General features: G+C 28.0%; 1 protein-coding gene across 1 annotated transcript in view; it reads left to right on the forward strand.

Moving 5' to 3' along the window:
• Positions 1–27,207, forward strand: part of LOC145195994 (uncharacterized) — a 247,611-nt gene that overhangs the window by 195,344 nt on the left and 25,060 nt on the right. The window contains exons 157-182 of the mRNA XM_090078096.1: positions 818–1,192; positions 3,626–3,957; positions 4,034–4,190; positions 4,816–5,003; positions 5,166–5,298; positions 5,557–5,769; positions 10,069–10,623; positions 10,941–11,146; positions 11,638–11,743; positions 12,369–12,791; positions 12,902–12,994; positions 13,212–13,646; positions 14,523–14,773; positions 15,046–15,154; positions 15,536–15,896; positions 18,282–18,399; positions 18,948–19,092; positions 19,381–19,509; positions 19,768–20,373; positions 20,512–20,654; positions 20,760–20,830; positions 21,003–21,109; positions 21,663–21,689; positions 22,530–22,814; positions 25,703–25,868; positions 26,105–26,292. Coding sequence (XP_089934222.1) covers positions 818–1,192; positions 3,626–3,957; positions 4,034–4,190; positions 4,816–5,003; positions 5,166–5,298; positions 5,557–5,769; positions 10,069–10,623; positions 10,941–11,146; positions 11,638–11,743; positions 12,369–12,791; positions 12,902–12,994; positions 13,212–13,646; positions 14,523–14,773; positions 15,046–15,154; positions 15,536–15,896; positions 18,282–18,399; positions 18,948–19,092; positions 19,381–19,509; positions 19,768–20,373; positions 20,512–20,654; positions 20,760–20,830; positions 21,003–21,109; positions 21,663–21,689; positions 22,530–22,814; positions 25,703–25,868; positions 26,105–26,292 — 5,922 coding nt within the window. The remainder of the gene's footprint in view (positions 1–817; positions 1,193–3,625; positions 3,958–4,033; positions 4,191–4,815; positions 5,004–5,165; positions 5,299–5,556; positions 5,770–10,068; positions 10,624–10,940; positions 11,147–11,637; positions 11,744–12,368; positions 12,792–12,901; positions 12,995–13,211; positions 13,647–14,522; positions 14,774–15,045; positions 15,155–15,535; positions 15,897–18,281; positions 18,400–18,947; positions 19,093–19,380; positions 19,510–19,767; positions 20,374–20,511; positions 20,655–20,759; positions 20,831–21,002; positions 21,110–21,662; positions 21,690–22,529; positions 22,815–25,702; positions 25,869–26,104; positions 26,293–27,207) is intronic.

Genomic DNA, 27,207 nt, shown 5'->3' on the forward strand with positions numbered 1-27,207 from the left:
TCTGTAGACATGAAGCAAGTGCCTCAATCTGAATGTATATAAGCTGGCATACCAAATAAAGTGAAAAGTTGAGTTAAACATTAAATTACAGTTGAAGTAGAGATATCATGACAAGAAAATACAAAGGGAAATCTTGAATACTCATCAACAACAGTTAAAAAATATTTATTGCTAGATGAAGACAATAGGTCCTTTAAAATCCATACTTAGTTGCTCAAAAGGTTGAGTAGCTTTTATTAAGGTGTGGTTATAATTACTTACATAGTATTTAGGTTTTATTTCAGCACAAATTTGACAAGAAGGAATAGTTTTTTTTACATCATCAATTGAAAAAAAACAGATTTTTTGATTTTATAAAATGATACATTCTGGTGATTCCAGGGTGGCAAAGAGATTCATGTAGTTCATTAAGAGAGGGTTGGTTTATAGTTTTCATGAAGTTTTTAAAGGTTCTAAACCAGTGTAACCATTCTTTGGAAGCTGATGCAGAATTGGGATTGCTGTCAAATTGTTCGGGTGTTAGATATTTATAATAGTATTCATATAATAGTATGTAACTAAAATATACAAACAGGTTAGTTTTAGTATACACATAATTAAACTCAACAAGAATAATAATAATAAGAAGAATCAGCACAGTAACATTCTTACAAAAACAAAAGAAATTGATATTGATTGATTTTAGATGAAAATCTAACTTAATTTATTTGAAATCTTGATGCTAATTTAAAAAAAAAAAACATATTTGAAAATTTTACAGTAAAACTATTTTAAATTTTGTTTAAAATTGTATAATTTTTTATTTTACTCATTTTAGATATTACATCTGTAAATGTCTTCACCTATAATACTAATTATGACATGCGATCAGTTCCCAACAAATATTTAATTAATCAAGATCACTACAAAAATAATGTGACACTGAAGAAAGAAGCACCTTGGTTATTTGTTTTAGCTGAAGAATACTTTGTAACAAATGCTACTGTAAATCGAGATAAACAACAATTATTTCAAATCAATTTAATAAGTTCAGATCAAAACAAGAGTTATGATTATAATACAAGACAGAGTGATACAAAAGTTCAATTTGAATTTGATGGGATGAATTCTAAGTTTATACAATTGTTTACACAACATTATGACGTTAGATGTTGGTACTTTATTGTCCATTGTTATCAATTCAAAAAACCCTGTAAGTAATCTGGAATGTTTTATCATTTTAAATGTATTAATAAATGATTGATATCACAGCTAAGCAAATTTAAGTTTAATTAGTAGTTAATTGATGATGTGTGAAATCTTGGATTTCTTTTTTTTTTTTTTTTAATCAAAATATAAATAGTTTGTCAGTTCAAGTGCCATTACATGTCAAAATTCAGAGACTTAAAACCCTTGTTCTTAGAATGGGAATTTTTTTTTACCAGTTATTAGATGTCATGCTCAATGAAATCCAATATGAGCCACCAGAGTTTTGATTTTTTGAATTTTTTAGTATTTTACCATTATATGTGTGCCATGTTCTCATCCTACTAAAGTTCATGTATAGCTTTAAAATTTCTGAAATAAATATGGTTAAGAGTTAAAAGTTTGCATCTGATTATTTTTAAAGGTGGGGAATCCAATAAAGCACATATCAGGACTTCATCTTATACATATGCGTATTATATTTAGTATTCATATAGTTAAAGATTTTTACTACCTGTTAGATTTTTTTCCAAGTTGTTTTTTTTAAATGGTGAAATTCAAAATGTAGGTTCTGATACATTTTTCTGATGATATACTTATAGTTTACAGAAAAAACTAAATTTTTTTTATGTATGATTAAAAGATACTCTAAGGTTTTAAAAATCTTTTTTTTCTTTTAAATGTATGTTGCTTATTTTTCAAAGTCACATGACTATATATATGTTTAAAAGAATTTAATCATATTGAAAGTAAAAATGCTCAGGTTGACTTCAACATTGGTGATCATAATTAAGAAACCTTAAGATCTTCATTGACTTTCATCTCTTAGATGTTAGGCCCAAGGACATTATAGCAAGACATGGGATGGCTAAACAAACTGTTTATGGTATTTTGATTTAAAAGTTTGGTTTTACAGAAAGGAAACCAGGAAGTAGTAAGGCAAAAACTGTGAGGACTAATTACAGCAGTCAAAGACTAAATTCAGTACAATCCATTCCAATCTATGAGGATGATGGACAAGGAACTGTATGTGAGTACACAAACAGAAATGTTGTTAAATATGACCTGAAATTAGGGTTGGTACCTAAAACCCAAACCTAAAAACCTACCCAGCAAATGTAACTATATAGTTTATATTAGTTTCTACCTAAGTTGTGGCCACAAGATTATGTACCAGTAGAATGGGACTTCACCCTATACAGCCAGAAAGACCCAGGTGTGGCTCAGAAAAAACATGCCTATTTTTTGGGAAAAAGTTTTGTGCCATCAAGGTGCCCAAATTTAAACCCTCTGGACTACCTTATATAGGCGTATGTTGAATCAAAGGCCTGTGCACCTCCCCACAACAGTATTGCAGCTCTGAAAGCCTCTGTGATCAAGTAGTGGAATGCCATGCCAAAGGTGTATATCCTGAAAACATGTAAGAGGTTCAAGTTTTAATGGGGATAACTGAAAATTTGTAAATGAATAAATGCATTTAACATACCTTGCTTAATATGTTAAAAGTAAATTGTACATGTAATTAAAACTATAAAACACCCACCAAAACTGCTTTTTTGGTCTGATGTAAACACTAGTACAATATAGTTTAAAAAATAAAAATATGAACTCTAATACATAACTGGTTTACTGATGAAAAATTGTTTTAAGAAATTTATATCTGAACAGACCACAAAGATATCCTCTTATCAGAAAGAAATGGTTAGACAACTCACCTGGTGGAAGCCAAATTGAAAAAGTGTAGGGATAACTAAAGAAAGAAATTTCAAAAGAGAAGACAGCTGATAAGAGTCAACTCAAAGATTATTTTAATAATTATTTGGGGATTAGAACTAAACATGGCTAATTAAATTACTAAAACCTATTTACTATCAGATCTTTTGATCAAGGTTTTTTTTGTAGGAATTGAGTTGATAGCACAAACTTGTTTCAATAAAAAGTTTCAAATTTTTGTTTTGAAACCAAAAAGTTATGTTATGACTTGGTCAGCGGACAGTTTTTAAGGTCAGCCCACAGAACTTGGAGTAACTGAAGGTGTCTTTCCTAAATATTGAATATTTGCTGTGCTTTTTTCTTTGATTGTTAGATAAGTTATAATTTTATAGGAGTTTAGTTGTTTTTTTATAATATATTTGTATTATGTTGTTGAATTTAAACTTAATAAATAAACTTTTCTTATTTTTTATTTTTAAATGAAGAAAAAAAAATTGTTCTTTTTATGATCTATTAAATTTGAAAGTTCAATTATGGAAATTTTTTTTACTGCTCTAACTTTGTTGCAATACTGTGAATATTTATTCTATTTAGTATTTATTTAGTTTTAAAACAAGATTTAAGGATAAACACAAACATAACTGCATCATGATTGCAATATCTTTATCTAAGCAATATGCAAGGACTGAATCATGGATGTTTTAGTGTTTTTTTGTCTGTTTTTTAGCATACTTTGATACACCTGATACAAATCAATATAGCATTTATGAAGCCTCATACTTTTCCAGGTGGTCTTCACTTGATTTAAAAACATATATATTTAAAAATCTTCCAAGCACTTATTACAGTTTTGAACCTATAAGTCCGCTTGATACTGAGTTTGATGTATCTCCTGTTGCTTGGTTTACTGTAAGATTAAAACAAGTTCAATTAGTTGACCAGTTTCTTGTCCAGTCAAGTACAGATACAAACCTGAATTTTGTTGAAGGAATATGGTTATCTTTTCGTTTAAATGAAGACAGGAGTTTCATTTCTTACAAAGAAAATAATCAATTGATGGTGAGTTATAAAATATAGCTGATCATCTCAATAAGTGTCAATGTTAGTTATATAAAAGATCTGAAACTTTTTATAGATATTCAACAGTAGCTATGTCAACTCAAAGTGGTTCAGTTACAGTTTGCTAAATCCTTTCATGGCTACAGAAATACGAGTGCACATTGATTCTGGAAATCCTTTTATGACTTTCAAAATGGACTTTAGGTTTATTGAACCATCTCAATACCAAAATGGTAAGTTAACAGGCTATTTAGTCTGTTTTGTTTAATTAGCATACTTTTATTTAGCAAACTAAGATTTGTGTATGAAACATTAAAAATCATATTACCTGAAAAGATTGTTGAAAAAATAGTTTTTAAGCTGACAAAATACTGATGCTCTCTCTCTCTCTATATGTATATATATATATATATATATATATATATATATATATATATATATATATATATATATATATATATATATATATATATATATATATATGTTCTATTTACAGAAAAAAAATTTTGCGAAAATTTATTAGAATTTATAGGTGGCTCTTTTGCCTTAAAATTTGAATGATATGCTACAAAAACCCTCAATATTGTGTAATATAAATGTTTCTGTTCAATTTGTTTAATGATGTGTTCTAATGTAATAATCAGTATTTATTTTACTTATACCTAAACATGGTGTAATTGAGAGTGTGAGAGAGAGTTTATTATTGATAAAAATGAAATATTATTAGTATATATAACATTACTAGAAGATTTAACTATTATTAATACCTTGCATTTTTAATGTTTTATATTTAATTTAAAATGCATAAGATATATATTTTATCATGTAGAACATTAAATCTTCTTTCTCTTACTTAAGAAAAATGGTTTGTTGGTTCATTTACTTTTTCACCGACTGAATTAATAAATATCACACTTGGTCAATCAACTTTAATCAGTGGGCTTGCATTTGATAACGTTAATTCTTTATTGGAATTCTGTATCTATTATGATGTAAATGATAATTATGTGCCGTACAAAGACAGTAAACTTTTTAATGATGATATTGTAGGTTAAGTAGTTTGTCTTTTTCTTTACACTAAGTCTAAGTTTTGTTTCATCTTTATTTATTTCATCTTGTAACCCTCATCTTATTACAATTTGATTTTCAAAGTTTTAACTTGAAACTTATTAATGTGGTCAAGGTGTTAACTAAGTATTTTTTCATAGATATTTACTGTCTCACCTGAGATATATCTTATTCCATTTCGAACATCAAAGCTCCAACTCTCATGTCTAAAGTGGTTTACAGGTTTTGAGAAAAATATCACCATCAGTTTAAAAGGAAGTCATTACCTAACAGGTAAGCTTTTTTTTGTAAACAATTTAATAAAATGGTAAATACTTCTTATTTGTCTTGAAAGAAGCCAAATTTTATACTATAAAAAAAGTTTAACTACTAATGCAAACTTTTTTTAAAAAAATATTAACACTATCTTACATTTAGCTAGGGATTTTTACTAAGTAGAAATTAGTTTAGGTTCTATTATATTAGGCATATACATGAATAAGCTATAAGGTTTATGACACAATGAAATGTTTAAGTTTTTTTTTCTTTTAGCAAATTATTTTTGGTCCAAAGAATATGTTGAGGTTGAAAACAAACTTGCTCAATACACTAGTAAATTTGGAGGTGAAAAACTTTATGGAGATTCAAGGTTCATGCAAAAGACTAACTCCTTAAATAGACTTATGAGCAATCATTTTGGACCAAACTGCTATACACAACCACACTTGTGTGACACTGGATTTACTGTGCAACTTGATGTAGCAGGTATCTAAACTTAAAAAAAGATAAGTACACTCAGACATCTTCAATAAGTGAAAATTAGATTTACATGAAATAAAACTAGAAAAGCTTTATTACATTTGCTAAAAAAATCTTAAAGTACATGTAAAAGCATAGGTGTGCAGTACACAACATAGTTTGTTATTTTTTACTTTGCTGATTACAAATCTGAGCTTTCTTTCTTTGTGATGGGTAAGGACATCTTGGTATGTTTTATGAATCAGATCTTTATGTATTAGATCTGTTTTATGACTCAGATAGTTTTGTTGGCACTTTTTGAAACATAAATTTAATTAATCTTAAATAGTTAATAGGGGTATTAAGTATAAAAGAAGATTTTAAAAATTTTTACATTTTTACTGGTCTTTATCCCTAAATTTGTTTCTATTGCTATAAAAACACTCCCTGAAAAATTAAATGCATATTGTGTTATATTTAGAGGTAGCTTAATGCATCCAAAGTTTTATGTTGTGAAAAACACATTCAATTGTGTGGCTTCTAACACTGAAAATATATAAATGCTCAAAAACATGCCATTTGTCATGTAATTCCTAGCAAAAAGTAAAATTATTGCACAAACAACCAACTATAACCAATATTACTGAACAATATTACTTAACTACAAACAATATTACTGAAAAACACAAATTTAATGTATATGTAAGACTGCAGTACAACTGTGCAGCACAACTTTCAATTGTAGATTGTAGAATAAAAGTTAATTGCTGATTTTTAAAATGTGCTTTGCAGCCCTACTGTTTAAAAAACTTAGCTAACTTCACAGTAAGTCTTTTTAGCTGTGTCCTTTGTTTAACTTTTGAAAGTCATTTCATTAAATATTCATCACACTGAGAGTTATCACCAGCAAAAGAGTACTTTTATGGCAGCCTGAAATTTTATTCTGTTGCTGCTCAATGACCTGCATCAGAATTGAAGTTGATTTTCATTTTGAGTCAACAACCCATTGTACTCTTTAATTAGAGCAGTTCTCTATTCAGTATAATCATTCACAACTTTGAGACTGTGGATAACAGCTGATTCTTCTTGGTAATCTGCTCTATTGTACCACTCTTGAATCAGCACTAAGAAACTCTTGTTGCAAATTTCAATTGCTCAAGTAGTTGTTCTGAGTGGCTATTGACAGTCTTGTGAGATTTTCTTAGGAACAGACTTAAGTTTGATTTTTTTCTGTTTTGGTTGATCTTCATGTCCCTCCTCTTTCTTCATTGCGCATACCATTTGTTGTTTAACTGCAATGTCCACTCCCAAATCAAATAGTGCCAAGGCAGCAAGCTCCTCTGACAAATACCAAAGATGGTTTCTGAGTTTCTTTGCAACTGCCTTTGAGATAAGCAAATTTGTGTTTTCATACTTAAGCACTGTTTTCAGAAGTTCCAGGTCATTTTGTGGCACACTTAAAGGATGTGGTGCTGTGATCCATGCCTTGAGGTTAATGCTAACTGCAAGTAGGCAGAAATCTTTCAAACCGTTTTGTTCACAGGTACAGAGTGTGAGTTGACTGTGAAACATTAGTATCTTCAAACAATACAACACCTTTGCCATTCGCCCAGCATGATGAATAGCTGCGGGCAAATTGAAATGAATTCCACAAAGTGGTGTGCCTCCCAGGTTGATGGTTGCGAGTTCAAAAAAGTGTAATTTGTTATCACATCCAATCATACAAATTCTGTGCTCTTTTTCTGTTTGTGCAAAAAGAAACTTTCTAAGCTCATCATTGATTATCTCCTGCAATAAATTATCATGCTCAAGATTGAACAGGTCTTCAAGTTTTTCAACAAATGCACTGTCATTAACTTTGTGTGTGAAAGTTGCTCAAATACCTTTTCTACCATGCTTTGGCATTTTTGAAAGTCCTTCATTAGGATACTTGCTTTTTGCCAAAAGACCTCCTTTGCAGCTACAGGTTGTATGGTTTGCTGCTGCTCTACATGAAGATGTAAGAAATAGACAAGAACTTACAGCAATATGGCAATTGTCTACCAGTTATTGTATTAACATATTCATCAAGTGGATTGAACCTTTGATTAGCTACTTTTGTTTGAAACTGAAACAAATAAATATTAATGCATCAGAGTCAGCCAGTGGCTATTTTATTCAGTAAGGGTTTTTGTTACATACAGTCAAACATTTAGCTGTATGTTCGATTTTTTTGCTTTCTTAAATGAATGTCTGGAATGGGGTGTATTCTCTAATGTGATACAAATTATATTATCTTCTGCAATCTGCAGTAATCTAATAAAATTTTTAGTAAAACCTGACAAATAAAATAAATAATGAAACTACTAACCTCATTTGCTGCATCTTGAGATCACAGAAAAAAGAACTCAACAAAAACTAAACATGGTAGTCAGAATAGTAGATATTGAATCATATGCCAAACTCAGTAAATAAGTGATGTTTACTGCTGCTAGTAGCACAATATAGGAAACAGATTTACTATATATATATAAGTTTACATACACATTACCTGTTGAAGTAACCCATCAAGGTTTTTAAATTATAGTATGCAAGACTTTAAAAGCTGTGAGCTACTCCTCAAATGTTGTTGTATTGCAGTTTTTAACCATATGTAATTTTATATCAAAATGAATCATTCTAGGGGTTAAGACTGACTTTTTGCAACTTCTCAAATCACAACTGCTCTAATAGTTTTCTATGTTTTTAGTTAACTACTGATTCCAGCCATCCACTTCATTCAATGGCACCTAATCTTGCTAATACTTTTTGCATATGACATAAATTAGATTTGTCATGCCATCCATAAATTTTTTAGGTACTAGCATGTGTGAAAAGCCCACATGCACCCTTTCTAGCATTCTAGCATTTTAGCATATTAACATATCAAGTAAAAAATTTAATTATCAATTCCAAGTATTAATAAATTACGTTCTTGTTTTAGAAGATTATAAAAAGGTTCATTTATAGTTAAAACGAGAGAATAAAATATATGCCTGGGCTGGCATATATTTTATTCTCTCTTACAAGTCTATATAAGCCAATCATGATCAAAGTAAACATCAAACACTAGCAAGGGAAGTAAATAATTATGTTAACTGTCTACCAACAGAAGAAGAAGAAAAAGATCCTGAGGTGTTTTGGAAAAATAGCCATAAAATATTTCCCTGTCTGGCACGTTTGTTGACCTAAAAAATTTTTTGATTCTTATGTTATAAGGCCAAAAAGAAACTGAATACTTACACCAAATAAAATCTACCACTTTTCCTTCAGAGATACAAGTTTTTGGTCAGCTTTTTAGATAACTTTTTTTTATATATATGTGCATTTTATAACTTTTTCAGAATACAAAAAGTAGCTTCTTATGCCTGTGAATGATCACATTTATTTTGCATATGAAAATTTTCATCATGCCATGTACACAAAAAGTTTTGACAGAACTTTTTTTCTTTAACATGTCTAATATGCTGAATTGCCATACTCTGCTTATAATTTCTTGTTAAAATATTTTAAAGATTATGGTTGAATATGATATGGAAAATTCCATTTCAAAACATTTTTTGAATAGAAAAATAATACACTTTTAATTAAATTGAAGCTAGCAGTATTTAAGAGTTGCAATCCCTAAATAAAAGTTTTCCCATTTTAGACTACTTTCTTTTAGTTTTAAACATCTCTAGTAAAATTTTCAAAATCTATCTGTTAAAACAAAAACTGTGTGATATGTATATTTCTTCTTTGTTGACTTTTTCCAGTAATTGACAAAATCTTTTTTTTTGGACTAACAGTCATTATAGTCATATTCAGAGCTAAAACCTAAAACCATTTTCTTCACTGTATTTCTTTACTGTTTAATGTTTAGGTTAAAGCTAGACTAGTAAGAGCTACTCTGTCAAGGCTATAAATTTAGAGAAATTTATCCAAAAATTACTTAAATATTAAAATAGTATTTGTTTATTTTCAAACTTCAAAATTTTAACATGTCATCTTGAACAGAAAGTACTAATTTAATTTGATTTGAATTTGTTTGTTTTAAACATTCTTGACTTAAGAAAAATATGTAGAGTTTTTTAATTCTATTTAGTAATATAGCATTATTGCTTTTATATAGTTGGTAAATAAAATACTACAGTAAATAATGTATTACAGTAGAATTTGTATACAATATACATTAATTATGTATGATGATAATAGTCTTATAAACAAAAAAATGACATAAATTTGAAAATAATGTTATTATAAATTGTAGTTTATGTAAATATTATGTTAATAAAATATATAGCACCGAAATATTTTGCTATTTTGTAGAGGAATTTTCAACAAAAGATATTGTCCTTAATGTTCGTCCTACTAACACATTTTATACCAAAAAATATGAACATATGGAACCTGAAAAAATATCGTTTGGATGCTTTGATTCCTATAATTCAGTAGCTTCATTCTTTTTTGCTGATGTTAAAGTACCATCAAATGCAAAAGTTACATACTTTCAGTTAAATATTGGTGATTCTTTTGATTGCGAAATATGTGAAGACTTTATAGCAAGAGCTTATTTAACAATGTCACAAGGAAGTAAATTTAGAGATGAATTTATGAATCTATATGGAAATGGTTATTTATCAGCATTGCCTCTCCTTTCAAAAGTAAATTATACAAGTTTTAGTTTTAATGGGAACAAAAGTAATCTTAATCTAAATAATAGTATTGACCTATTGAATCTCTTTGAAACAGTAAAAGATAAATATTATGGGCTGTTTAATGATATTGGTATTGTTGTAATGCCTGATGTTAGAATGAACAACAACAATAATTTTGATGTCAGCAGAAGTGGAATTGTATTAACAATAGCCTATCAACTCCAAGGTTGAATTTGTTTATTTACTATTGTCACCTGTATTATTGCTATTAACTATTTGAATTTAGACACACAAAATTGGAGTAAAAATTTCAGTGAAAGATTGAATTAAATCACCTTTTCTCTTTTTTCTATCATTAATATTAGGGAAAAATTTGAATAAATAATGTTTTATGGTTTTGATTATTGTAGATTAACAATAGAGCACAATGAATATTATATTAAAAAAATTTTTTTTTACATTGATTGTAAATTGTAAAACATGGTTGTAAATTTTTTAAAGGACAACTGAACTTCTTTTGTTCTTTACCTTTTGATTTCATAGTTGTTGGAGAAGTTAAAGAACTAATACCTGCTAGCAACCCTACTATTAGCACTACTTCAAGTTACTACTTTGATTTTGCTCGAGTTTACTACATAGTTGGGATGGAATTGAAAAATGACTTACCATCGAAAGGATTTTTTAAGCTAGAAGTTGAGGGTTTAGATGCCTTGAACAATAATCAACTATATTATGTTGACTATGATACGGTAATATGGCTGACTTTATCTAAAGTTTTAAAGGTCAAATGTATAAAAAATGTTCATGAATTATAGGTTTTTCAAAAGTTGTTAAAAGAGAAATCCTCCTAACGTTTTAACAACTGAGCAGTTTAATGTTAAATTTTATTTTTCTATTTTTAACAATTTTTTAAAAATAGTGATTGTGTTTGTTATTTTTATAAAGTTATTGTGTAAATTTAATAATTAGAGATTAAAGTGATTTTATTTTGATATTCTTAAATTGATTATAATTCAATTGAAATGATTCTAATGGATAGGTTATATCATTGATTTTAGGTAAAATACACACAGGCTACATAAAATTTGATAATTTTGTAAAGTATTTTCAATCCTTAATTACTCAGTTTTCAGTTTTTTATAAGTATTTTAGTTAATATACTAATGTTAAGATAATTGGATTTTACATTTTTAAAGATATTTCTTTTTTAAATACTATTCATATTAGTTGTCTTTTTTAGTATCAATTAGAAGCTGGGGAAAGCCTGCACATAACATTTAATGAAATCATAAGAACAAAAGCATTGCGAATAGAAAGTTCTACTGTTAAGTTTTATGTTAGTGAATGTGAGTGATATAGTTAACTAAATAGTTTATTATGGTAACTGTTTTTAAAGTTAAAAATAAATATAATTTTAAGAACAGTATAAAAGAAACTTCTGCTGATATTTTTGTTAATGTCATTTCAAATCAAAACTAAATTACAATCACTTTCAAAAGGATGATTAAATAGAGTTGCAGGATATTACATACATCTATGTAAAGTGTATATAATATGTTTTAAATTAACTTCCTTTATATATATATATATATACATATATATATATACATATACATATATATATATGTATATATATATATATAAATATATATAAATATATATATATATATATATATATATATATATATATATATATATATATATATATATATATATATATATATATATATATATATATATATAGTAATTGAAATAATAAAATTTAATTTCCATTCTGAGTGGAATGATTCATCATCATAGTAACACAATTCCTTCTAATGTGTAATTTAAGTTTGATTATGAAAATACATATTATTTAATATTACACATAAGTTTCCAAAATTACCAATATTAAAATTTTTTTTGCAAAAGTTATTGTGAATTATTAATATTTTAGTATGAATAATATATAATATATACCAATTTTTCTAGATGTTGAAAAATCAGCACCAATAATTTCTGCTGGTTTAGGCGGTTATCAAACCAAAACTCATGGCTTTGGATTTCAAATTCATTTAAACAATGATAATAAAATAGTCGCCACAGTTGCTACAAAAAATAGTGTATATGAGGCAGGATTTATGAACCCTTCTGATGTCCCTTATGTAATGACACTAGTATGGTCCAAACTAGATAATACTTTAAACTTGTATGTTAATGGCACTTTGAAAGATAGTGGGAAAGCTTCAAATAATAATCTTTCATCAAACCGGACATTGTACAATGAATACCTTCTTGTGTATGTTGATTACAACAGCAATTCAAGTCTGTATGGTAGTCTTGGTAGTATAAAAATGTGGGACATGCCATTGTCTGCTAAAGAAATATCTCAGTTACTTGATCGGCAATCCTTAGGTATTTATCTCTGTTAAACCAGTTTGACAGTTGTTTTTATAAGGAAATAAATGATGAGAAATATTAATTGATTTGTTGAATTCATTTTATGTTGCTTTTACTTTTGGCAGACTGGAGTAGTTTAGATGCATCTCCTCCACCAGGTTTCAGCTATGGTTCTGATTGCTACTGTAAAAATGTGGTATGTCCATGTGAAACTCTAGGTATGCTATTGAGAGCAATTATCAAAGAAACCAAAATTATTGATCATAAATATAGTTATTTAATAATGTTTTTACAAATAGTTTATGTTATATTAAGTTGTACATAATTAAGAAAGATTGAGAGAATTTTTTTTTTCTTTCAATTTTTAACTTGCATGAAATTAGTATTAGTTCTGTTATTCTTTGAAGTTTTTGCTTTTTGCTTTTTTTTTAAAAGAATCACTCAGTACAGTGGAATACATCAGCAGTTTATCAGATTTTGTACTAATTAGTGAAGATGATTACTTTGATGAGGATATCTATGTTTCTATTCAAAGTAACTCTGCTACCTCTTTTGATGATATTGTTTTGGACTTTAAAAATGTTTGGTTGAATCATGTATATATTGAAGGCAAACTAGTTTCACCTAAAAGTAAAACTTGTTCAGAAATAAAAATGCAGTTTTTAGGCAGCAATGAAGTAAGTCAAACTCAATGGTGTGACTCAACAAGCTCTGACCTTACTTTTATCACTCCTGATCTTGTTTTTTTGTTAACTCATCTTCTAAAAACTGTTTCTTATACAAGTCCACTAACAATTGTGGTGACAATTAATAATGTTGTATTGCAACCTAAAAGTGTTTTAAAAATTGAATATAATCTCCCTAAGCTTGGTAAGACTTTTATTTTTACATTTACTAGTAATGTTTGTGCAATGTTCATTTTAAAATTTGATGTTTTATGGTGAGTATTACTTATAGGTCTGTGAGAAACTGAAAAAAGCAATCTTTTGGGTTTTAAAGTAAAGTTCTAAATTGAAGTAATGATATTTTAAAAATTAAAAAAATTAGCTTCCTACCAAATTATAGATTTTGAAAATTTATACTAACAGAAAAGTCTTTTAGTCACTTTACTTACACAAAATTTATTAACTGGAATAAGTCCAAACTAGTAAAAAATAAGTTTGTGTGAAATGGTGTGTTACACTTCAAAAAAAGGCAGTTTTTGCAACTCACATTTGATATAACATCTATGTAGCTTTTGTACTTACTCTGGTTCGGATTTAAAAATTTGAACTTATTATGACTCTTCCATTAAATCTTTTAATGTAATAATTGCTTTGAATATACCTAAAAGAATTGATTTTGAATTTTTAGCAAAGAAATTCCTTTGAGTAAAAAAGGTTTTTTTGCATAACCAAACTTTGCAAATTGCAATCTTTAGCTTACTCTTGTAGAGTTAAACATTTAATTCCTAAAACATCACCTGACACCTGAATCCTAATTATTTTATGACCTTTTCAACCAAAGTTTTTTTTATAATCAAGATTAAAATTAAAGCAAATTCTGATTGAAAGGATTTAAGTTTTTTCAAAATTGATATGAAAAAATAATAATTGCGTATGATCTTAAATACTAATCTTCACCACATAGAGCTCAACAAAATCTATTTAGCAGTTAAAAGTATTTGTATATTTTTTTACCCTAAAAATTGATAAATGAGTAATTGCCTATAAATTTTTATGCAATCTTTTTCAAATTATATTTTAGATGGTTTTATTCAAGCAAGTGCAAGTCAACAGAATTCTCCTGATTTGTCTAAAATCTCATTAAACATACAGGGACCATGTTTATCATTTAAATTCAAGTTTAGTGGTAATGGTTTTGTTAGCCTTCTTGTGCTTGGGCTTAAACACAGTGGAATAAATAAAGAACTTGCATTTTTTTACAGAAGAGAAGCTCTTGACAAATGGGTTGAAAAAGAGCTGGATTTAAGCAATGAGGGGGAACATTTTGTTTCAGTAATAATTTTTTGTTGCTGCTTTTTTATTGCTTCTTATATGCTTATTGCTTCTTTGAAACACTTTTATTGCTTGTTTAAAGCTTAAACACATCAGGAAATTAAGAAAAAATAAAAAATAAGAAAAAATAGTATAGATAAAGAATTCATTTATAGTCTTGGTATGCTCAATATAATACAGTATAAAACAGGATACTGGCCTTAAAACCTATCATTTTGTCACTTTTCTATGAAATAGTCTTCAGATGTTCATAAATATTTTGAACTTTTAAGGTTGAATTTATTGCATTAAAGAATGGCCTGGGTAGTGGCTACATTGCTTTTGGTACCTTTCATTTTCTAAGTGTATGTGCTGCAGATATAAATGAAACTACTGCTCCAGGTGTGATTCTAATCTACTTTGTTTTTGTGAATTTTTATCTTAACTTTTATTTAAAATTTAAAATAAAAACAGATAAAGACCATGTTTTTAACATTACTAAGTGTTTAAGAATTTGAATGCACATTTTTTGCTTGTTTAAATTCAGAACCATTATTATGTAATCATAAATAATGTTTCTTGACTTTAAAAAAGCATTTAACAACATTTCAATTTCTATATAAGACAGAGATAATCACTGATATAATCATTTTTACAAAGATAACTATCAAAAAGCTTAATTGAAGCAAAAAAAAAAAAAAAGCAAAAGTTGAAAGTTATTGTAATTATGATTATGATTGCTATGATGATGATTATAGTCCTTTTTTTTTCAATTTATTATAGATTTGAAAAATTCAACAGCATCTTCAAGTAATTTTTTGAACTTAACAGACGAATACCAAGACATGGTTTTTGATAGAAATCTATTTTATCCTGCCATTTTTGTTAAAGGGGCAGGGGTTTTTACAACATTTTCAAATCCAAACATATCTCAAGACTCCAACCCCCTTCTCTTGAATTTCACTTATGGTCATAAAGAAACAGTTTTTAATAAATCTTTTTACTTTGAAGAATTGGTTTCGTACAAGGATTTCACTTTAATATTTTGGTTTTACAGTCTTTCAGGATCAACTAGCTCATCCAGAATTTTGAGCTTTGTGTATGGAAAAGAAATGCTTATTGAGTTTCAAGGTTCATCTATTTAGTGAGTATAAAGTTCATTTTTTAAAAACATTAACCTAACATTTCAGTGATTTAGGACTTAGTAGTTCTAACCCAATTATGAGCTTTGTGTATGGAAAAGTAATGCTTATTAGTTTTCAAGATCCAAATATTTTGTAAGTATAAAGTCTACCTTTTAAAAGTACTAGCATTTCTTAATGGATTTCATCATTTCACTTCATCTAATAATGCTATGAATTCATGAAGATAAAATAATAGTATGGCATATATACATTAGGGATATGACACTTTTTAAAACCCTATGCCCACATTTTTTGTGTGCAAAAATCAAGAAAATGCCAATGGCAAATCTCAGATTTATATGTATAAAATGGTTTTTAAAGTTTATTTGTCAATAGATATTTGAACTTCTGGAAAAAAAAAAAAGCTAGCCAAGCATAGGTCGCTTGTCTTTTCCATTTTATTAATGCTTTTATTTGGAAAGTTTTTGAAATAAACTTTAGGAAAATTTTTTGTTTTCTTAAATTGCCTGTAACAAGTAATCAAGTGGTAATTGAAAGCTGTATCTCTCCAGCTAATTTCTTCTAATTCCTTCATAACATTTTCCAATCATGTAAAAAAATGCACTCAGTTGCTTGTATTGTTGCAATTATTTTGCTGTTGAACTAACAATTGAGATTAGGCAAGATAGTTGCCTTTTCAAAGTAATCACTTATCTAATCCAAGCTTAACAAAGTATTTCTATAGAGGTTGTATCAGAAATGATAATTTTAATTGTAGGCCTTATATTCATCAAGCACAGTCTTTATTCCATTGAATATTGTTTTACCTTTTTTTATTAATCAGTAGAGAAAGCCTAGTTTAATTTATCCATTTTCTATTATCATTATTATTATTTTTTTATTTTTTTATTTTTTTTTTTTGATTTAACTGATACCCTTTTTGTACTCCCCATCAAAGTACAAGATCCAGTTTTTGTTTTTTAGAGTTTGTATAAATTGTTCCTTTTATTTTTCTTAGTTTTTTGACAGTTTTGCTGCTGTCACCAAATTTATTGGTAAATGAGTTTTTTGTCATTACAACATTAATGTCAACAACATTAATGTCAACAACATTAATGTTGTTCAAATCTCTAAATGTTCAGAACCACTGCTAGGGATTTGTTTTTCTTCTTCAGCGCTAAATTTAAACTTCACTAAACTGAAGATGAAGAAAATTCAAATAATGCTAAATTCATTGTTGATATTTTGACTGACTTTCTACTAAATCAACTTTGGAGATTTACCATGGGGAATTGGAAGACTCAGCTTTTTCCATAAGGTTTTTACTCCTTTAACGAATCATTTTCTTCTGTTTACTTTTTACATATTCAGCCAATCACATATCTCTGTCCAAGATATGCTGTTCTGTTGATACTTTGTTCATTTGGACAAGATTATCAACAACCTTTTTATACTTAATAATTTCAAGCCTGACAAAAATTAATTCTCATAGTTTCTTAGGCAAGTCTAAATGAAAACTATTTTTAGACATTTTGAATTTAGTCATTAAATTAAAAATAGTTAAGTTGATTAGTTACAAGTAAAGAAATCTTATGAGTTTATTTATTGAAAGGACTTTTTAAAGTATCAGAAATCAGATGATAATAACAAATGTGTCATGTAATAAAAAAGATTATGTAATAAGCAAGAAAACTAGAATAAATCACACCAGTCATAAATTGAAGCTGTGTTACCTTAAATTGTACTGTATCTAATATTAGAAAGATAGGGAAAAACAGCTTATGGCCGGGGAGAAGAGGCATGATTTTTTTGATGAGTTTTTTATTAAGTTAGGGGAAAAATTTTTGAATTGATTAACAATAAATAAAAAAATTACTAAATTTTTTTATAATAAAATACATAATTCTAGAAAACATCAATAGTTTTCTATACAAAATGTAAATCAAACTTGTGTTTGTAAAATTTTTCTTAAACTGCACTAACTAATCTACAAAATTTCATTCTGTGTATCACTTAAAAATTCAGTATATACATCAAATTTTATTTTTATGGACTTTTTTATGTCATAGCCTTTTGTTACAAAAATAAGTTTCCTCTTCTATAAATTCAATTCAGGGATTGGAAATTTAGCATCATGCTCTAAGATCTGGTCATCACTGGTCTAAGATCTATGAAAATAAGTTTAAGTTTTTTAGCAAATCTAACACTTTTTTCTTCAGTGTTTCAAGATAATGCCTTATATTGACAAAGCATTATCTTGAAACGACTTGTTAGAAAAGTTGTTAGAATAGTTGTCATTCAAACTTCTGAACAGTTAGCCACCATTTTAACTATAATCATTTTTGCTTAAATATTAATTGTAGAAATAGATTAATGGGAGAAATTTGCTTTTTTTTTATAATTAGTCTGAAGTATGATGGAAAAACAAATAATACAATAGTCGATTCCTTAAATTGGCATTTTGTTGTGGTTCAGTATGAACGATTATTTTCAAGGCTGTCCCTAGAGATTGATTTCAAAGCTGTAAGTTTTTTTTAATCATTTTTTGTCTATTTTTTTAGATATATGCACAATACATACATACATACATACATACATACATACAAGCATACATACATACATACATACATACATACATACATACATACATACATACATACATACATACATACATACATACATACATACATACATACATACATACATACATACATACATACATACATACATACATACATACATACATAGACATACATAGACATACATAGACATACATAGACATACATAGACATACATAGACATACAAAGACATACATAGACATACATAGACATACATAGACATACATAGACATACATACATACATACATACATACATACATACATACATACATACATACATACATACATACATACATACATACATACATACATACATACATACATACATACATACATACATACATACATACATACATACATACATACATACATACATACATACATACATACATACATGCATGCATACTTATTTGATGATAATTTGATGTTTGTTACTTTTGAATTTTAACAGAGGGTTTCTCTTGATAATATATCCTTCCCAACAAATTCAAGCATGCGAATCAGTCTTAAAAGTATAATATTCTGCTTTCAAATGTTCCAAGAAATGTTGTTTCCTTCTGCAATAAAAGCAGCTCAGTTGTGTGATAACAGACCAGGTAGTTAAATCAGTGGCTTTACTAAATTTCCAAAAATGAAAGTCTTTTTTCTTGGTAAAGTTAAATTCTTTTTATGTCTGCAATAACACCTGTTACCAAACAATTATTTTCTAATATTTTATGTATTATATTTATTATATTTAGTAGATTGTAACTAATTAACTTATTATCATAACTAGTAATTTTAAATTTTAATATAATACTTAAAAATCCCTGATTGTTATCAAAGTTTAACCCTAGCCTTTAATTCCTGATCACCTATTATAGAGAAGAGTTATTTTTTTATAGTGGAGCTTGCATGCACAAAGGTTCTTGTAAACCAAACAAACCCTTGTAAATGGTGCAACTCATTTTATGGTGAATGGGAGTTGTTTCCATACAGATATATTTTTGATAAAGATGGTAGCTGTATTGAAGGTTTGACATCATCCTTTGTCCAAAACCTTTTTTTTTTTCCTATTTAAAAGTATATTAAGTAGAGATGCTTATTTAGAGAAAAAAGTTCATTTTTGAACTTACAATTAAGAGTCAGGTTTTGATATTCTTGGTATATTTTGTTTCTTTTTCATTTTGAATAGCTTTCTATCTAGCAATATTAAATAAAGTCTTACAAGATGAATAAAATGTTTGCTAATAAAATGGCACTATGGATACTGACTTGGGATTTGTTTTTAGATGTAGATGATTTTGAAAAGACTTTGTTTGAACCATTCAACAACGTTTACAATCAAACATTTGAAGCAGGTATCGCAAATGAGTATGAGGTAAAGTTAACATCAGTTAAAATGGTGCCTGGGTTTATTAATAATGGCATTTCAGTCAATGAAGTTAATGTTGTTGTTAACAATGGTGATTTTTTTGAATACACTAACAACACTTTTATGTTTTCTATCTGGATCAAACAAACTTGTAACAGTTGGGATAAGTATGAGCCCATTGTTACAATTGGACTTGTTGCATTAGTTTGTGACAAAGTAAAAAATAATATTTCAACTACAGTAACACCAGTCATGGCGTTTTATAATGAGTGTTTGTTTGCACTACCTGGGAGATCTGGCTTATGGTATAACTTTGCATTTGTTTTTAATGAAAGCATTTCATTTTATATTGATGGTGAGCTGATTTCCTCTGAGTGTATTCCTTCTAAATCACATGAGATACCAGATTTATTGATAGACTCAAATTTGTATGTGTCGAAAGTTGGCTCAACTGCTACTTTGGTAGATGAAATATTTGTTGGGGATGTTAGACCAAATGTTCTGTTTTGGAGACAGCTAGCAGGTTTTTAATAAGTTGTCCCATCAAAAATCTATTTCTCTTAATAAATCTTTTGACTTGTTTAAACCAATAGCAACACTGTTATAAACTTTGATTATAATAAAAAGTGTTAAATGTTTTTTACTTTGACTTTTTTTGCAGGCAACATCAACAGTGTAGAAAAGATTAGGCAAATGACTGAACCAACTTTATTTAAAATTTGCTCAAGTAATAACTGGGGATATGATAACAGTTTACCAGGAAGTTATCTTTATGAAAAAGCTGTTTACAATCTGGAGTTTCAGGTTTTCTAATCTCCCATTCAAAAATTTATTACACACAAAAGAATATTATGGATTTAATTGCTAATCAATAGAATCAATAAAAGTGTAAAAATTCTAATCTTTTAGCTCACAAAACAACTTCGTTTATCTGTAAAGGAGTTCTTACTTGCTGAAATTTCATCAATACAAAAGTCGAAGTAATTTTTTCTATTTTTTCTTTTTATGATTTCTTGTTTATAATGTAAAGAATAAAAATGATAGTTGTGATGATTTTTTAACTTTTGCTCATCATCAGTTCTTCGTGATTATGAGTTAACTGATTTTGTCATCTTAATTTATGAATCATAAAAATTATTTTCCCTTTCTTAGTATGAACAATGATGTTTGTGGTGTTCTCAATGTGTACCTCACAATTCAAAATGAAAGTGCAGTTAATGATGTTACTAGATCGCTTCAAACTCAACTAACAATCACATGTATGTTAACTTATAAAACTTTGAGTTGACAAAGTTCATACAAAAGTTTAAGTATTTTTTTGTGAGTAGTTTTGGGTTGTACTGCTTTATAATTTAGTTAGTTGTGCAATCTAATAATATATTTTTGTAAAATATAATACTTTTTATTGTTTTATAATATATACTATGTATGTAATATACTATTTATAATTGGCAAATATTTGTTAAAATCTATAAAAAAGTTATTCAAAGTTTTTAGAGACTAAAAAAAGAAATTTTTAACTACTAAAATAAATTCCTTCTATATAATTTTTTTCATAGTTTTTTTAAAAGTTCTGTTAAACGTATCTTCAACTATTTAACTTTTTTTTTCAATTTGAAATACATTCTGTCTTTCTATTGTGTAATTTTTATTAGTAGAGTCCAAAGTAAAAATTTTAGCAAACATGTAAAGCTTAATACAAAAAAAAAGAAAAAAAGAAAGCAACTAATGACAAGCTTTATTTGGTTAACTTAATGTGATACTTTATGTCAATAAGTTTTATATATATACTTTTTTTATTATTTTTTTTAGCATTATCAATAACAGATGATCTGCTTGGTATGTTAAAATTTTATTTCAAGTTGCCCACTTTTTTAAAAGTTCTTATTCACAGTTAAAACCACTTTAAATTTCAATTTTTCTTTATACAGAGATCTTCTCTAAGCACATTGTGAACTGATTTCTTTTTCAAAACTTTTTGTTTATGTTGTTTTGATCATTACCTGCTTACCTTCATTTCTTTTATAAATTCATTAAAGGGAATAATCTAAACATTATGGGACAAAATATTTCTTTTATCAATTTGTTATTCTTAAGAATATAGGTGTGTTATAAAAACACATGGTTTTTTACTGAATTTATGAGAGTAAAGATACTTACAGTTATAACTAAATTTAATAAAGTTTGATACCACCTTTAAAGCCTTTGTGAAACAATAGAGAAAATATTGGTTACAAAAGTTTTTTCTGGCATTTTCAATGGATCCAACAGCTGTTATGTGGATTTGTGATACTTTCTCATAACAAACAAAAAACAAAGCACGTTTTTTGACACAATTTTTTTGACATATATTTGAATTTTCATATATAAAAAAGGCCAATTGAAATAAATTAATTTGATTCAATTAAGTTTTAATTGGTTTATTAACTAAATAAATATGGTTGTCATCAAATTCAAAAGAAGTAAAGTTTGATCTGTGAAGTCTTTAGAATTTTAAATGACAATCAAGTTCATACTTTTAATGAAATTTCAGTTTAAATTAGCATTTACTAATTTTTTCAATAAAACAGATTTAAATTCTTCAATACTACATGTTTTGAAAATAAATCTTTATAACAGTTAAATACAAATTTGTGGCTTAATAGTGAATAGATTTCTTCAGGCTTTTTTTCTTTTTAGAATACTATGTAAGACATGCATCATACAATATAAGACAAAGAAATAAGACTTATGTTGTTCTCTCATTGAATATCTTCGAAGATGTGAGATATCCAATTAGTAGTATTTTGGTTCAGTATGGAAAGACAGGTTTTGATAAACAATTGTATTCGCATAATGTAGGGTTTATATTTATAAACCAATTGGAAATATTTACAGAATACAAAATTTGTTTTGCATTTAAAACAATCAGAAGAAAGCTGGGCTCATGTATCCAAAAAGAAAATTTCAAGACAGCAGAGGGAGGTATCTGTTTATTAAAAAAAATTCTTTTTAATTTGAAAAACTTTATTTACATTATTAGTATGAGCTTGCAATTATGTGTATGAAAAAAGAATTTTTAATTTTAAAAAGCTTGCAATCATGTGTATGAAAGAAGAATTTTTAATTTTAAAATGCTTATTTATCTTCTGAGTGTGAGCATGCAACAAACATGTGTATAAAAAAGATCAGTGCTGGGCAAAATACTTTTTAAAAGTATTTGAAATAAAAATAAAATAGTCTACCTAAAAAGTATTTGAAATGAAAATAAAAATAGAATACAAGGGAAGTATTTCAAATAAAAATTCTTTATAAAACTATTTTAAATACAAAATATAAAATACAAAATACTGGAATCGTACCGACTCGAATTGTACATCACAACTTTATTGACATAATTTAACCTTTAAATCAACATTTATTGGCCTTTAAAAGTAACAGTTTTTTGAATGTTGCATCACTAAAACAGTTCCTTCGTGGCGTCTGAATTTGTCCTGCGGTGCTAAATAACCGCTCAACAGGTATGGACGAAGGTACGGTCGTATTGTACCTCACAAATACGTGTTTTATAACTTCATATTTTGCCAAGATTTTAAAATCCGTACCAGAGTCGCTCAAGTACGATAAACATTTGTTGTTGACTGTTGTTTGTTCTGCAATGTTAATTTCGCTAAACGAGAAAAAATCATCTCTCATGCAACTGCCACCAGTTGATTGAGTACCTGGAAGTGGGTAAGGGTCAGAAATAGTATTAGCTCTGTCAAACAACTGTTGCTGCTGAGACTTAGCTGTACGAACAAAGAGATCACGACAGAAATCTTTTCATCATCCGGAACCCATCTCATTTTGAAGTAGGGATGCGATACTGCTGCAATTATCCTGCTAGCATTATGTTCAGAAAATGATAGATGATCCTCAAATCTTGTTTTCAAGCTTGTAAGCATAGATTCTGCAAATTTCTTAGCATGCTTCAGTGATTTCTGCTGCAAGTACTGCCAATTCTTCTGTACGGTGTGCAGCGTCGGAAATACATCGCCAAAGTACACATTGTCACCTTGTAGCCTGTCAATGGCAACAGCAATATGAGTCATTATTATTACATACTCTTCTAGATATTCCAACTCCTGCTTTTTGAATTTTGGTAACTTCAAAACGTCGCATATTTCGCCAAGCTTATCTTGCAAGTGAAGAATGCATTTCAATGCATCATACCGGGAGTTCCATCGTGTAGGGACAGGTATCAGTATTGTCCTTGCGATGATTTTTTTCACAGCATCCAATGCCTTGGAACTTCTACGAAGCAAATTCCAAATGCTTGTACACTTGGCCAATGCAGCTCGATAAAGACGTTTGAAATTAGCATCAGAATCACATGCTTTATCTGCATTAGTAGTTGATGTGAGGCTGAGAGTGACTATTGCAAGATTCATGGTGAGGCAGAACAACTTCAGTATCAGCATCCGTGTCTTCGCTAACTGGTAAATTTAGGACTGCAGTCATGTCCGCTATTTCAACATCATTGTCGGAATTTTCTGCTTCATCATCATCACCAGTTCCTGTTTCCTGAACTTGTTCTTCAGCAGTTGCAGAGATCCCTGAACCAGATGCAGTACTCCTAGTGTCTATAAAATATTCTGAAGTTAGAGGCATTATCTGTTACGGTTGCTGTAATTTTTTCCAAGCGTAACCCATAATCATTATGAATTTTTGAGATCATTGCAGCCACTGAGTCGTAATTATGACTTTCAACAAAGCGCTGACAGGAAAGAGCAACAGATATGCGTGATACTGAGCATTCAGTGAAATGGATGTTTGATTTCGAGGCATAATGTGCATTTGTTTCAACTTCTTAGAAGCAGGACCAGATTCGGCAGAAGGTCCACCTCCAACTCCAGATTCCATCTCAGCTACCGAGCGCTTACGTTGTTTTGCAACTGAAACCTTGTGCTGCTTGTATTCATTGATTCGCTTTTTGCCATGAGCATTCTGCAACAACAACTTTATTTAATATTTATATTTATACCATACCACATTAATCAATAAATTGTATTTGGTCTGGTCTCTTTCTTTTTCAGGAAATGTACACGTGCCTCATAATATTATATTGAAACTAAATCATAATTTTTCTATCTAATGACTAATGAGTAATGATTACTGATTATTATATAACAAACATAAGATACACAATATAATATAGTTTTTTTGTAGTTATATACATACCTGAAGATGTTGAGTAAAATTAGAAGTTGCTTTCAGTGAACCACTGTAAGTTTTTTTGCCATCACAAAACATACACTGTGCAATAATTTTAACATCCCCTGTAGTTTTACTTTTAGATATAATTTTGAAAAATTTTCCATCAAGTATAGCAGGGATGGCTTGTTCACTCTCAGCATTTTCATTTTCTACAGTTTCAGTCGTTTCCCTCTGTTTTGCCATATTAGGATTTTTGGTAGATTGGTTCCCTCTAATCATAGTAATTAAATAACAAATTAATAGCTACCATTACCAAGGGTGGTCCAAGGCAGCACAATCCAGCCAAGGAACTTTGGAAACCAAGTTTTAATTTGCTGTTGGTGGAAAAGTATTTTGTATTTTGTGTTTTAAACAAAATAAAAAGTAGCCTTGAAAAGTATTTGAAATAAAATTGAAAATACTAATGAACAAAAGTATTTCAAATTAAAATAAAAATAATACGAAAGTATTTTAAATAGTATTTTAAATACTTTCATTTAAAATACTTTTTAAAATACTCAACATTGAAAAAGATAGGGTCATACTTGAATGTTAACAAAAGTTTATCTCAAAGAAAGCAAATCAGAGAAATTATTCATTATTAAAGTTTTCTTTTATGCTATAATTTGTTCTCTTAGAACCTGTTAATGCACCAAATATAAGCTGTGCACTTGATAAAATTATGAAGAAAGTAAATTGTAATATTACGCAAATTTCCACAACTTCTTGGATAGGAGTGCCACACAGTTACAAAGTTGTTTACAGAATAAAAGTTGATGGAGATTTGTGCAACACCTTGCAAAGGTTTATTTTGTTTTTCAATTATTTTTAATCTCTTTGATTATATACCTTTTTGGAGTTTGCAACTCTAGAATTTTAGTAGTAAAGTTTTCCTGCATTCACCAGTAGAGAGCTAGAAAGGATAAATATGCAACCTGCTGACTCTAATATAATATTTTTGTTTACATGTAAGCTATTTTATAATTTATCTTTTTGTCTTTTCTTAAATTAAACTGTTTTCAGTTTGCTTTTTTTTTTAGTGGTTATCAAAACCAAGCCACCATAACTTTAATTTATAATGCTACTAACACTAATAGTGCATTAAAAATAAGTATTGACTCTAGTATGTATCATTACAAACAACTATGTATATTTGCTTTTGCCACTACACAAAATGGAAATGGTATTGGTGTGTGGAATCTTGTAGTTGTAAGAACACAGAGCGAAGGTGAGTTCTTTATTATTCAATATAAGTAATAATTGATGAAAAGCAGGAATAAATATGAACCAAATGAAATCAGGATTTGCAACTTGTACAAAAACTAAAAAATAAAAAAATAAAATTAAAAAAAACACAAAAACTTTCTTGCTTAGTTGAATTTCAAGTAACTTGCTGTCACTGTTACTGACACGATAAAATCTGTCTGTGAGTAATAAATCCTAAGCAAGCTGTAATAGATAAAAGAACTTAAATCAAGGTTTATTTTATTTGAAAAAATTTATATTAATTGTAATATAGACATTTTATTTGATATCTTCTATGATATTTACATCACTTGAGATTATGTATCTTCTGTAACATTTACATAGAAAGAGTATTAAATACTCACAGAACTCCTCTACGATTGATTAGTTGTCTATGGCTCATTTCATTGTTAATAATGTTATCCATGATTATATTAGTCATCTTCATTTTATTTACAGCAAGATAACCTATATGAAAAGAAAAGTTTAAACTTTGAATGCATTTTTCTGAGAATTTCTAACTATGGGTTTTAAACTAAAAACCAAACACTTGTTGTTGTTTTTTATCATTCTTATTAATGCTTTTTTATCTTTATTCTTAAATTAATGCTTTTTATCTTTATTCTTAAACCTTTTTATTAGTTTGATTAATTTTTAGCTTTCCTTTCTAACTTTCATCTCTTAAAATGAACAACTTTCATACTGAATTTGTTAAAAGCATGATATCTTTATATTAAGTTGATGTATCAATGTGAAGGTTTGAGAAATAAACTTCTTCTAATGTGCTTAAACTTTGGAAGGGGTCCTTCTTCTAATCAATTTTGAAGTAGGAACTCATGCAAATTTAAGAAATATATGTATCATCTCTAAAAGAGAATGGTAAAGGCTTTAAAGTGAA

The sequence above is a fragment of the Hydra viridissima genome, unplaced genomic scaffold (assembly GCF_058129835.1).
Source record: "Hydra viridissima isolate aposymbiotic clone 2 unplaced genomic scaffold, HvirCarnegie_v1 scaffold_2, whole genome shotgun sequence".
Classification (NCBI taxonomy): Eukaryota; Metazoa; Cnidaria; class Hydrozoa; order Anthoathecata; family Hydridae; genus Hydra; species Hydra viridissima.